General features: G+C 45.5%; 1 protein-coding gene across 2 annotated transcripts in view; it reads left to right on the top strand.

The window, feature by feature from the left end:
* LOC144162556 (uncharacterized) overlaps positions 1–13087 on the top strand; it is a 419428-nt gene extending 406341 nt beyond the window's left edge. For both annotated transcript variants that reach the window (XM_077693145.1, XM_077693146.1), the window contains exons 31-33: positions 4345–4496; positions 10937–11072; positions 12878–13087. In XM_077693145.1, the coding sequence (XP_077549271.1) occupies positions 4345–4496; positions 10937–11072; positions 12878–12952 (363 nt within the window). In that variant the 3' untranslated portion in view covers positions 12953–13087. The remainder of the gene's footprint in view (positions 1–4344; positions 4497–10936; positions 11073–12877) is intronic.
* Positions 13088–13492: the final 405 nt, after the last annotated feature.

The following is a 13492-nucleotide window of genomic DNA, read 5'->3' as shown; positions in this document are numbered from 1 at the left end:
TGCGAGTACTTCAGCCTAATAAAGTTCTGCCTTCATTACTAGCATCGAAAAGCCTCGAGAGCAGCCCACCATGGTAGATAATGAAGTTAGGTGCATTGAAATATGCAAGAAGAAAACAAAGTAGAAAAAAAAGCCCTCACCCTTTTAATTTATGTGCCATCTATGACTGCTGTGGCATACAATTTGGCGGTCGTATGTTCATAGTTATATCCATGACTGTGCAAGGAGCTTGGCACAAGATGTTGCGAAACATTTCAGCGCTCTTTTTGTTCGTGAATGTTGGTGTTAACTTCGGGCACCTCACTTATTAATGCCGCCCGGAAGCTAGGTATGCTTCAGTGGGCATAGCGTGTTTACATGTATTGTGTTTGTTTTCCCGAAGGCCGAGCTGAGTTGGGTGCTACGGGCTTAAGGAGAAACCGGGGAGGCTGCTTTGTTATTCGCCGCGCTTTTGAGTCCACCCGACGAGCGTGCTCGGATACGACGCTTAGAAACGCGTCGGTCACGCCATTATAGTTGAAAGCGGTGTTAGATTTCGAAGGATTTCGTTGCGTTTGTTTGAGAAGCCAGCAGAGGAGGACCGTTGACGTTTTAACGACCGCGAATACCGCCACGAGAATCCCGAAGAGTACGGGAGCTGAAGGTCGATCAAGGGGTCATACCTCCGGTCAAACATAGGAAAAGGTCCCTAGACGTGCTGTTTGTGACAGTTGCACCGCTCAATGTTACTGGGCGAAGTGTCAGTTCCCCACACGCCTGAACCTGGCGACTCGGAGGTTGTCATGCGTTAATAGGTAGGCGACCAGGCTTTGTTAGGCCCTCCACGTCTCTACAAAGCAAAGGAATTCTCGCGGAGCGGAGCGATAACATACGCGGGCACGGTATGACAATACTTTGAGACGGGCCACCTGAGAGGCGAGTCAGGTCGTTAGGTCTGCTTTTAGTTGGTTGGTTTTAATTTCTGTTATATTTTTGTTTTGCCGAATACCTTAAGGTTTCTGTATGATACTGAGAGAGGTGGGTCACGTGACTATTTTGAACCCACCTAGCTTTGTCACAATGGCCAATCAGTGGCCTAGTGTGGGCTAATCAATGAGCCATCCTCACTCCCAAGTTGTTATGTCCCTTTTCTGGGCGGGGTTTTGTTAGGAAAACCCATGAGTTTGAGGTTTTTGAAATTAAAAGAAAGGGGGACAGAGAGACAGGAGATTAGAGGGCGAGAGTGGAGAGCTCCCACTCGACGTGGGCCTTGCCCGACCTCTTGTTTGCGATCATGAGCCATGAGTTGTAAATATGTAGTGTGAAGTGTACATATTTTTACATTTTGAGTTTACTTGGAGTACACCCTCGTCGGCTATGTGCTGTCGGCCAAGGAACCAGCAATCGTCGTTTCATCAGATCGCCTCATCGGATCAACGCTTCGATCATCAACGCTGTCGACCTATCACACTTTGAATGTTAACTGTTGGGTACCTAGGAGAACCAATCTATGAAAAAATGTATCGCAACGTCGGAAAAAGCGCAAGAAATTGGCGATCAGGTAGACACATTTCAGCAAACACTCCACAGATATGACCTTTTCTACAACCACTTCAGGGGCTTGAAGAAAAACTAAAACCTGCTTTTATTAAGCTTCACTCCTGAGCGATTGATGTATTGAAGATATATTCACAAATATTTCACTGCAGCGCAGCACAACATCAGAGTTACGTAATACCGGTGAAAATACACCCTCGTTGTCTGTCTAATAACTGAGCATTACCCCACACGTGATACTACTAAACAGCACTAGAGGCAGCACTACAACTGCACAGTCATGCGGTTTTTAGGGGCTTGGTTCCGCACCTGCCAAGCACACAAAAACATCGTGTGGCGTTACAACTATCTCACAGGAAATTGGCTGGTGAGAAACAAATGCTCAATCTCTTTTACTGATGATGAAGATAAGTTTATTGTGAGTATGCGATAAAATATACAACTGTTATCAATCATTGTAATGCACTGAAGCTCTATGTTTTCTTCGTTGCTCCATTCAGAGGGCGTTTACGTGCAGCAAATTTTATAGTCATGATTTGGCTATTCCTAAGGGTTAATCTAATTTGTGCAGAATTCATTGAATTTTAGGAAATTCGTCACCAGGCATTACATCCAAAGATGTACGTTTGTAGAGGTTGCCCCGGCAACGTCCAAGAAGGCGTAGGTAGATTTTAGCATATGTGACTACTGGGATCTGGGTATACCTGTATTCAATAGGGTATCAGTGATAGTATTCAGCTCATCCACCACAATGGCTTCCGATATGTTTTTGACCACATAAGAATGTCAATGCCACTTAATACCCATGCCAAGAAAAATTTTCTTTTATTACCAGTGGAAAAATAAACAGATGAAAACATTCGACATTTTACATTAAATGTTTGTTTTCCTCACTAGCACATTTACTGAAATTTTAAGGCACGTGTAAATGCCTACAGTGCCTAAATTATGGGCTGCGGTAGGCGTAGGAGAGTAGGTGACCTTTGTCGAAAATATTTTCCTAAAGGCTATGACTGCGAGGAGCACGCCGCAACGGCTTTTTGGAAACGCAGTCAACCGCTGCCCAAACTACCGTTCGTAGGCGTGGGACCGTCAGAAAAAGCGGTATTCTGACAAATACCCACCAACACAACTACCCCTGCTATGTTACCACGAACTCTTCTTGGAGTAGAATTTATTTAAATAGTCTACTGCAAATTGTGTTGGAGCAGCCCAAGTGTCTAAGGTTTATACTTGCGCTCGAATGGTTTCCAATTGTGGAAAAAGGACCTTTTATGCTTAAATGGCCTCTACATTAAACCCATGTGGTCGCCTGGTTCAAGTGGCATGTCATGTCTTAACCCGTAAATTGTGCAGGAGACGTCTTCCACAACTATACGGTCCTCTAGCATACCATTCAGTTTTATTTGTGACTTCTTCGTATTTGCTCAGAAAAGCTCGTTTGCCCACAGCTGCTCCTTGTTTACACCAGTCCATAATGATAAGCGTCCTCAATATATAGTTACGGGGTGACAAGGCGCATGGTGTGAACCATGGAAGAAGCTAACGATAATATACATGGCAGCCATGGTTGCAGAAACGGCGGGTTATGCCGCACGTAGTTCATCTTCGTTTTCGGAGTGGTGTCTGGAAGGCGCAGTGCTCCACTGGTTTCTTTCTTCTCGAAGGCGACCACCACGTTTGAGGCCGCAGTCCAAGACCAGCTGCTGTAAAGGTAACAGACAAGATGGAAACTATGAGTTCCTACGGTCATGCGGCCACGGATGAAGATGATGAGCTGCACGCCACGTGGCCAGAGTACAGTGACGCCCACCACGGCTGAAAAGAGGCGCTGCAAACTTGGGGCCGCACCCCACGAGAGGGGGGGCTTGAAAATGGTCTCATCTGGTCACGACCCCTCATGTCTTTATTCTCGTCGGTCACAGACTGGGGTCACTGGGCTCGGGGCATCGACGTGCTAGATCGGCTAATGGTGGGGCTGTCCACGTAGTCTCAGCCTTACCTTCGGTACCAAGACGTTGCGGAGCTGGTCCGAAAGGAACCAAGCATGTTACGCCGCGGCGGGACGCTGCACATGAAGCTACGAACCACGATTTTATAGGCAGCCAATGCTGCAGTAAAACCGGGGTTGCGCCACGTGCGACTCATCTTCTTCAGAGTCGACACTGCAGATTTCTTGACTCGCGTACCAATATTCCATTTGGGAAAGTTCATAAACTTAAGATGAGACATTTTAAATTTAAGCAAAGTTGTAACTCCAGGTCAAGTATTTGAAAGGCGTCGTTCCATCAATTTGGCCTTCAATTTCAGCCAACGCCAAGAGCGATAAGTGAAAAAGTGCCAGCTCCGACTAAGTCAAGTCAGCGCCTGTTACGCTCGTGAAGTGAAAGCGTCAAATCGCTCGTTCGTTCGGAAGGGATGGGGTGGGGAGCATTCGATAGAAGAATTAGAATAATCTAGCTCTTCCAGGTGAAGGCAGTGACTTCTGCGCTTACGCAGTAAAAGCACCTTATTCCTCCTTACTCTTAAAGAAAGGGTGGAGAGGCGGCCCGGACAAAAGGGTTAATGGTGCGTGCGGTCTGAATACATTGTGCTCCTCTTTTGTGTCACTTCGATGCTGTGTGCTAAAGAAGATACCCTTTCATCTTCTTTCCCACACAGTCGCTAATTTTCTGTTGTTGGTGAATACAGAGTATTAAAATGCAGCGCTTTAGTTAGATGCTCCTTTTTTTGGGTGGCTTCTTTGTTATTGTACGGGGCGTTAATATTTATTTCCAGTGACCGGGACGTTCTATGTCGTTCTTCCAGGGGCCACCCCGTATCCTAAAGCAGTTTCACTCCCAGTCCTGGCCGACGCATCCCAGTGTGCCCAGCTCAGCGAAAGTTGTCTTGGAGCTCCTCGAGCATGTACAGCGCTGGCAGGCGCAAGCGGACGGAACACCTGTCGTAGTGCAGTGTCTGTAAGTTCGCAAACTCGTCGCAGGAATTACGTTTATGGCGTTATATTTAAAAAACGGAGGATGCACCGCAGTGACTCCTGCAACTGACTTTCTCAGGAATTTTTAAAAAATACCTCAGACGGCTCTACTTTGCTGTAGTGTAAAAATTCCTTACAAGTTCACCTTTTTACAGGCATCAACCTTTTTTTCTGAGAAAAAGCTTTTAGTCTACCTTTAAAGCTCTGCCAGGCAAATGTTTTTGGAGTTAACAATAAAAAAAGAAAGTCGAGACAGAGAAAGAATCTCAAGTAGACGGGACGACTGCTCATACAGTGAGTTGTTTAGTTTCTTCTACTAGGAGCCACATTTTTTGCCTGAACGATTCTCCCTTCTATTAAATCAAAAACGTTTACGTTGGACAAATGGCGTCCTGTGCAAAAAATAATAAATTTCCCCATAGAGTGGTTGGTCGATCGAAAAGCAATGATAAGATCTCTGGACACTCGCGCGTGCGAAAAACTAGGGTTCCATCGTGTCAAAATATATATTTGAAATTCTAGAAAAAGAAACGCTTTTAAGTGAGGCAATACACGCATCGATCATGAGGAAGGGGAAAATTTGCATGCATTTATATTGTTTGCCCATGCGTTCACATAGTGCGCACAAAATCGTCGCATCGGTTCGTTCTTCTTTGCTATTTCTGTCTTTGAAGGTGTGATGATTAATGGTACAAACGTTTAGTGAAAACTGGATGCAAGTTTAGCCTTTCCGGTCTTCTAGACTATCTTTATGAAGGGGTAGTAGTTTTATTGCGAATCCTTCAATTCCTGTTTTTCTTTTTAAGGCATGATTTTAAATTGTGACTTAAACCACATCGCATTCACCCCACCAAACCTTGTTCAGTAAAACCGTCGAGCCATCATTCCATTTCGTAATTGTGCTGTTGTATTCCGGAAAGCGCTCTATTCACTCCCATCAAGGTTAAGTATGTCAAGTAGACATGTCTTCAAAAACATTAGGCACTGATCACTATAACATTCAAATCAAAATCTCTCGGCAGCAGCCAGAGGAGCAACAGATCGCTTTTGGTGGATAACCAATTGGAATAAATTTCACACCACAGTGCCACTTTTAACTACAGATGCCCCAGATACTTGAATTCTTTAAAATTTGAACATTTGCTTGCTTGAATCAGATATATTTACGCCATAAACCTAAAGACCTCTGGCTCACATGAATCCCTGGCTGAAGAACGTTATATTACCCACCCCCCCTGGAAGAGATAACATGAGTAACCGTAGCAAGGACGACAGTCTAAATTTGGCCTTGTTGGTGATGCAGTCTTGTACGTAGGCTTAGCGCAAGGCAGACACGGGACGAGACAAGACATGAGACGAAGGCAAGCGCTAACTTCCAACTAAGCTGATTTCGAGAAACAAACGACGCCCCAAAGCCGAGAAAAAGTACACAAAATTATAAAGAGATAACACACTTGCCATGCGCGAACATTCCATGGCCTCAGGAATTTCAACTCTTTATCGCAAAGAACGAGGGAGGGGCAGGTAACACATTCCGTCTTACTCTACAATCTTTTCCGCTTTGATGATTTCAAACCTGAGCCTGCTTTTGCTTTTCCCTATCACAAAACATTTTTGTATATCCGCCTTACATTTCTTTAGAACCCACTTTCTGCAGTGCAGTGCGAGGAAATCATCACGACTACTCATGACATTGCGTGCGTGTTCGCGAAGCCTATCATTCAAACCGCGACCGGTCTGTCCTACATACTGCTTACCACAACAGAGAGGGATCTGGTGCAGCACATTTTCTGCACACGATACGAAGAGGCTTTTGTACTTCTTGGCACATGCTCGGTTTACATTTGCAATAGATCGTCTTGAATAATGGGCCAGTTCTTTCGGGGATGAAAACACAGTACTTTTACACTTGGGCGTGCTCCGATGTTTTTCGGTTGTCCGATAAGCCATGAATATACGGAACCACGGCGAATTCAAGCAGGGGTAATGACGTTTATTGTGGGTGAGATTGTTTTGATGTATTCGTGTTGACCAAACCTTCCGCTACTGATATCTGTGTGTGCGTGGGATAACCAGCATTCGAGAGCCTGAAAGACTGCTGGTTGAAACTACTGATCAGTAGGAGGGGCACCACTTATGTAGGGCATTGCGAATGTAGTGTACCAGATCTCTCTCTCTTGTGGTAAGCAGTATGTAGGACAGACTGGTCGCTTTTTAAATGATAGGCTCCACGAACACGCACGCAATGTGATGAATGGTCGTAATGGTTTCCTCACACTGCACGGAAGCACGTGTCTACTAAATGGTTGTAAGCCGGATTTTGAAAAATGTTTTCTGATAAGGAAAAGCAAAAGCAGGCTCACGCTCGAAATCATCGAAGCGGAAAATATTTGTAGAGTGGGGCCAGAATGTGTCAGCTCCCCCTCCTTCGCTGTTTGTGATAAGGAGTTGGAGTTCCTGAGGGTGTAGAATTTTCGAGCATGGCAAGTGTGGTATCTCTAGATGATTTTGTTTATTTTGCACTGTTTTGGGGAGGTGTATATATTTGTTTGCTTCTCGAAATAAACTTTGTTGGAAGTTAGCGCTCGTCCTCATCTCATCTCTTATCTCGTCCTGTGTCTGCCTCCCGCTTAGCATAAAATAACGTAGCAAGGAATCGCTCCTGCCTGTAGATATCAGGGGGACTTCACATAATGTTACGAACTCAGCTACATGCCGAGGCTCCGCTTCTAGTACCTTTCGAAGATGCGTGTCTCAACATGTGGCTCTGAATTTCTCCGGCCGCAATGCAAGAGCCGGCATTGGACACCTCACTTGTAGTAATTCTGGACTTTAAAGCAAATTAACACTGCAAGCCTCGGTTATAACCCGTCTACTAATTTTTGTTGTTGTAGAACACATACTGCCCGTCGTGCTTCAGAGTCCACGTTTCAACGTGTTAAGTGCGCCGATGATTAGCCCTTGTGAGTTCCTACTAGGTCCATAGGACAGTAACAGGATATCGTTGAAGAAGCAATTCTAGTAGCCCTAAAATGGCCACAACCCCGTGGTGTGCCATGTGCTTTTCACAAATCTGCCCCACTAACACTGTTCACACGGTCTGATTAAGAAATGCTCAAGCAATGAGCATCCTTAAATATGCACTTACGGCAAGCCGGCACGCAAGTCCTTCACAAAAACACCCCAAAAAAAGAACCGGATGAACAAACTACGCCACCTTTGGAAAAGAGACTCTTGCCATTACGTCAGCCATTCCGAATATCTCTGCGACAGTACAGGGTATGAGGCTCCCGCACAAGACGTGCTTTCAAGAATGATTTATGGTTCGTTAAAGCTTGCACGGCAACCTGCAGAGACAGAAGAGGTGGACCTAATGGCGTGGTAAGCAGCAAATTAGCATGAAAACATTCACACGAACACCTGCGCTTTCCCGAATAGAAAAATCCTGGCCGGAGCATCAGGCTCTATTTTCGCTAGTTGTATCTTTCTCTACCCCTTTGCTTTTCTCATGGACCTAGTAGTTTTTCTTACCGCAACACCGAATTGTATTCTTCGCTTTTTCTAACAAATGTTTATTCGATCAATCAATCAATCAATGAAAGGATACCAAATACTTCACTTTATTTCACGAACTTTGGGAAATGCGTTGCTTTGAGCATTATTTAACTTATGGTTCTGTTCTTTCGGCCTTCAGGCATTTTGTATACACGTCATTGAACACAAAAAAGCCAGATTTTCGTCCGACTTACTCTTCTAATAGTTTGCACTAGAGAGGCTCCTCACTTTCTTCAAAGGAAGTATGGCGACATTTAAACAAGGAGCAGAATTCCGTACGTGGCGGGAGAGAAATATAAGTGCAGAACTGCTCCAACGAGCATCCTACCGCTTTGTACGCGCACAGGGCCACAACCGGCCTTATAAACAACGACCCGCCCATAGCAGCCGGCAACGATGGGTAACTAGCGTGCGGAAAAATGTCTGTGTATAGAAGGCGCGCTCCGCAACTGGAGCTAAATTTTATCTGGATCCTCAGCAGCTTCGCTTCATTGGCATTGGGTGCTAGAAATCTTGGAATATTTAGCTGTCGTACCAACCAACACCCAGTGTATCGCTTGGTACCTAAAATACGTAACAGCATCGAGAATTTTCTGTTCAATCGAGCCGCGCTTCCTAGCTATGCAAACTTCTGCTTATACAAACGAATCACGCTGCAACCAAACCCGCATGTCCCACTGCCAGTCCCTAGCTGCGAGCATTTCCGTTCATTTAAACATTCGAAAACTATCAACCTGGGCTTTACGTCGCGAAACTTTTTTTTTACGTTAAGCTGATTTATGCACGAGCAAAAGCTTACAGGTAGTGCCTTAAATTGTGTAAAGGAGCTCCAACCGCGCCAATGTGTCCGTAAAAGTGCCAAAACCCTCACGCGAAGGCATTTTTTTAACAAACGAGGCAATATTCAACGCAAACCTTTTCAGTGGCTGCATCTTTTTCATCATAACTGGAGCCACACTTGTAGAAACTTCCTCGGGGTGGCTGAACCCGACAAATACTCCGGTTGGCATAACAGCCGCCCCTCGTATATACCTGCTGTGAAAACCACACTTATCTTACGATTTTTTCTTAGGCCACTTGCACGTAACAAAGCGATGTAAACGTGGTAAAAATGGCAGCATCTCAACTGTGTGGATGATGGCGAGGGAGCGGACTACGGGGATTCGAAATGACATCCAAGTTCCGCCCCGAGTGACATACGATTTGCGCCCTGACCGTCATTAAGTTTGGAGCCGTGAGTTGCACCTTGAATATTCCCTAAAAGAAACTGCAACTCACGGCTCAAAACGAATTTCGCTTGATTTTCGCTTGATGGTAGTGTGCGCACGGTTGGACGCGGTCGGACATAGGAAGCTCCTGATGTACTCCTCACCATTACAGGCGAGGCAGTAAGCCGTTTGACAACCGGTTACTAACTCACGGTCGTAGCCTAATGGGTAAGACGACTGACACTAACTCTATTTGGTCTTCCAGACACCGGCTCAAATTTTGCTGGCGCCTGTGTAATTTTTGCAAGTGCAAATGCTTTGCGCCAAGCTACGGAGTACGCCGTTTGACTCTAGGGTAATAGCTCGCGGTCGTAGCTTAATTTGTAAGACTACTGACACTAACTCTGTCTTGTCTACCAGACACAGGCTTGAATCCTGCCGGAGCGTTTTTGATTTTTATCGATTGTAAATGCTTTCGGACGGACGCGGACGGACATTGTGTGGTCATTAGGAACTCCGAACCTGAAACATTTTTTTTTGCCGTGTGGTTGCCTGTCTTTCTCAGTTGTATGCAGCAAGTACAATCGCCAACGATATTTTCGCTGAAAACGTAGTGCAAAAACATTGCAAAGCATCTTTCAGCACATTCTCTCGCGAAAGTGTTTCTCCTGGCTAGGTTTGTCGCCGAGCCTTCTGCCGACGTTGCCTATAACCTGCAAAGTCGAACTCAAACTCACTCCACCTAGTTTTTCCAGATTCACTATTCATGCATGTGCCTCACTGCCTCCGAAGAAGCTGCAGGGCAACTAAGACATCAGGCCAAAGTTGTTAAGCGTGCTCGTATTATTTTTTTGTTATACTCGAGTGTGAAACGCGTCGCATGTAAATGGGCACCGCCCGCGAGCCTAGAGTTTTTCCGTCTGTTTTTTTGTTTATAAAACCGTGCACGCTAAGTACTTTCTGGTGTTTGTTTTTTCTCATCCTTGCTATGAAACAAAACGCGCTGAATATTTTTTTAATATTTCCGATGTACGCGCGCTATTACATGCAAGAAACGCTGTGAGACGCGTTAGCAGAGGCGTAATAGCGCTACGCAGTTTTTCGAACGATATCAGGATGGGTGCGCATTGGATGGACGCCAGCTGTTTGCGTGCTTTCGTCGGCCCTACGAAGTTACTCTTTCGCATTAAAAAACCTTTCATTTACACAGACCGCCGAGTCCACAGAAGGTGTGCAGTCCTCACAGGGTGAATTGGAAGAACTAAACGCAACGACCCAAAACAACGGCTAAATAATGACACCCGACTGAGCTATCTCGCATAGAGCGGAGAAATGGTGAATAAACGCAGCGCCAGCCAGTGCAGTGGCGTAGCAAAGAAATAAAAACGCCAAACAAGCAATAACAAACTCAGCACACGGAGTCGGGGAGCTTGGGCAGGTCGCTATCTGAAAGTCAATCGGGCACAGGAAGAGCACCACGCCTCGGGATAAACGAGAAGGAGTTTAGAGTTGATAATTTGGTGTAATCATTTCTCAAGCAAAAACGATGCTTAGCAAGGTTGTTTTCATGTAGTCACTTTCAGCTTAGGCGTTCCGACTGGTTCTAATAGTAGTATGGTGTTCTGGAAGTCGCCAGTTTTTTTTTTTTTATGTATTCCAGTGACGGACGCCAACATTCTGGTCTCTACTGCGTCTCAGCGGCAATCTGCGACCAACTCCAACTCGAGAAAGAGTTGGACGTCTTCCGCGCTGTTCAGAACGTGCGTGGCAGCCGTGCTGAATTCATCGTGGACTCGGTAAGATAGAAACCAAAAACAGATTTTTGGAATCATGCAGGGACCGTCAATCACTCCATTGCAATTATAGGTCATTATCTTCGGAACTCGAATGCAAGTAGAGTTGTGTAATATCTTTTCTGCAAAGCTTTAAACATGATCTCTATTTAGATCAAACACGTTGTAGGTCACGCTGAGATGTACTACAAAACAAAATATCATTGATCTCCTTCTTAAGAGCAAAGGTGTTAGTTGGCGATTCTCCCATGAGACGAGGTGTGCTAACCCGGGCAAAGTGCTGTGTAGATGGCATGCCTTATGAAAGAAAGAACAAACGCCAAGTAGCGCGACTCCGTGGAATATGCGCAAATATTCGCCGGCAAAAAATAAACAAATGGTACCACTCCACCTCACGTCGTGGCTTTAGATGCGCGTGCCTGGGTATAGCGTCTGCATGGTAAAACGAAAGGCAGGAATGGCGAAATCGCTCGTGCCGTCTCTTCAAGGTTTAGATGCGCTCGCATGGCTGCATTCCGCTGGGATACATAAAAACAGACCCACAGCGGTAAAAAACATACGCAAACTTTGTCTGTCCAGATAACGCTAGTAAAACTGTAATGATAACAATTACTTTCACAGTGTTTGGAATTATACTGCTTTGAGCAGCCTTGTGCCCGATGTTTCTCAATACCGGAAGCGCGAAACATACTCTCTATCCTCAGCAGGAATGCACGCTTTTTATGAAACGGAGTATAGGCAATCCCGCTTGGCGGAATACTCTCAATGTTCGGAAAATGGGTTAACTCGCGTGCTCTGCAGAAGAAGAAGAAGCCACCCGTCGGGAATGCCAGCGAGAGTTGGCGACCGAAAGGGCATCCCATCGTGGGGCGAATCCTGAAGTCTCCGCTAGTGATGACAAAGCCATGCAAAAGAGAAGGGAAAAAGAGAAGGGAAAAAAAGGGAAGCTTCTTCCTCCTGAGCTTCGAGTGGAAGAAGCCAAAGCCATGCGCTAAAGAATTGCGACGAGCCCTGAGTCAAAACGTAGCAAGTCTAACTTCATCGCCGTTATGACGAGGTCAACTGTGATGTGAGGGATTAATCCACGGACTACAAAGGACCGGTGACCCTGGTCTCCGACTGGTCGAAGCCTTTCAGTACCGTCAGCGAGGTTCTAGCAGGGGTGCCAACGGACTGTTCAAACGGGTGTTCCTTGAAAGGATATATGGCGCAGTTGTACGATAGACTGTGGTTTGAGAACAACCTGTCTCGGTTTAGCAGTGCCTGCAATGGTGGGAAGAGCATGGCATGCATAAATAACCACTCAGTCATTCTTAGCCTGTGCAAATCTACCAGCAATATACGAGTTTCTATGAAGTTTAGCCTTACGATTTGGACACGCCAGGCAGCTTTGCTGTTTACATCACTGTTCGCCCAGTAAAGTCAGTAAAGATGGTCGAATTTGTATTCCGAACTACAATGTTTGGGCATTCCGTCGTTTCAACCTAGTGTTATTTTTATTTTCAACCTAGGGTACTTTTCAACGTCTTTGAAACCGACGTCCACATCAGTGAGAAACATGATTCCTGCTTTCTCTTCTTCGCCCACCCTCCCTCCAACCTTGTTCGTAAATCGTACCTGCCATCTAGCAAGTGATCCGCAGGTTTGGAAACGTACATAATGAAGTGCTGGTGTGCCACAGCTTTAGGCACACACTCTTTTCCAGGTCTTTTAAAATAACATGCAGCTTAGAATTGAGTAAATAACGTTGACCTAGTTTGTCAATCAATAGTGGCTCATTCTGACTTCTGTTTTGTAATTTTTTGCAGGAACAGTATGCCTTCTGCTACGAGGTCGCACTAGCCTGTGTTGACTCTTTACACATGTACTCTAGCATCGAGTGACACCGTTGGATGCATTCCTCATTTATGCAAGACATTTTGTGCTGTGATGGACGGAAAAACGAGGAACGAAGTGGCCGACGTAAACTAACAGTCTGGGAGAAAAAAGCAAAGTGCATTTTTTTGTGTTGAAATTATAAAACGCTTTTGTTTACGTAGCACATGAGGTTCGGTCGCCGGGCATTTACAATTATTCAGAAATCACGACACACGAAAAGCGCAAAGAAGCTCTTAGACCTACGTATATTTTTAACATCATGGAAGGATCATGGCCCCTTGCGGCGGACACGCAACACTTTGGTCTTCGCTTCCTTCTCGCAAATGGGGCCCCCCGTCCGAACCGCCCAGAGAGGAATCAGCCAGTAGCTGTTGCCTGTCCAACTCTCAGTTGTCTCTCTCCTATCTTCTTTCGTAAGCATTGTTTTATGTTTTCCCATACGGCGTGGCAAAATTCTCTGCAAAAACATTACTCTTGATTCCAAGCATCAGGGTATAGCGGCAAGGTACCGTTTGCGTGGGCTGCAAAGCCACGTTCGTTGGTGG

Source organism: Haemaphysalis longicornis, unplaced genomic scaffold (genome assembly GCF_048455015.1).
Source record: "Haemaphysalis longicornis isolate Haplotype H1 unplaced genomic scaffold, Haemaphysalis longicornis Haplotype H1 scaffold_12, whole genome shotgun sequence".
Taxonomy (NCBI): Eukaryota; Metazoa; Arthropoda; class Arachnida; order Ixodida; family Ixodidae; genus Haemaphysalis; species Haemaphysalis longicornis.
This window is presented reverse-complemented; position numbering and strand designations above follow the sequence as displayed.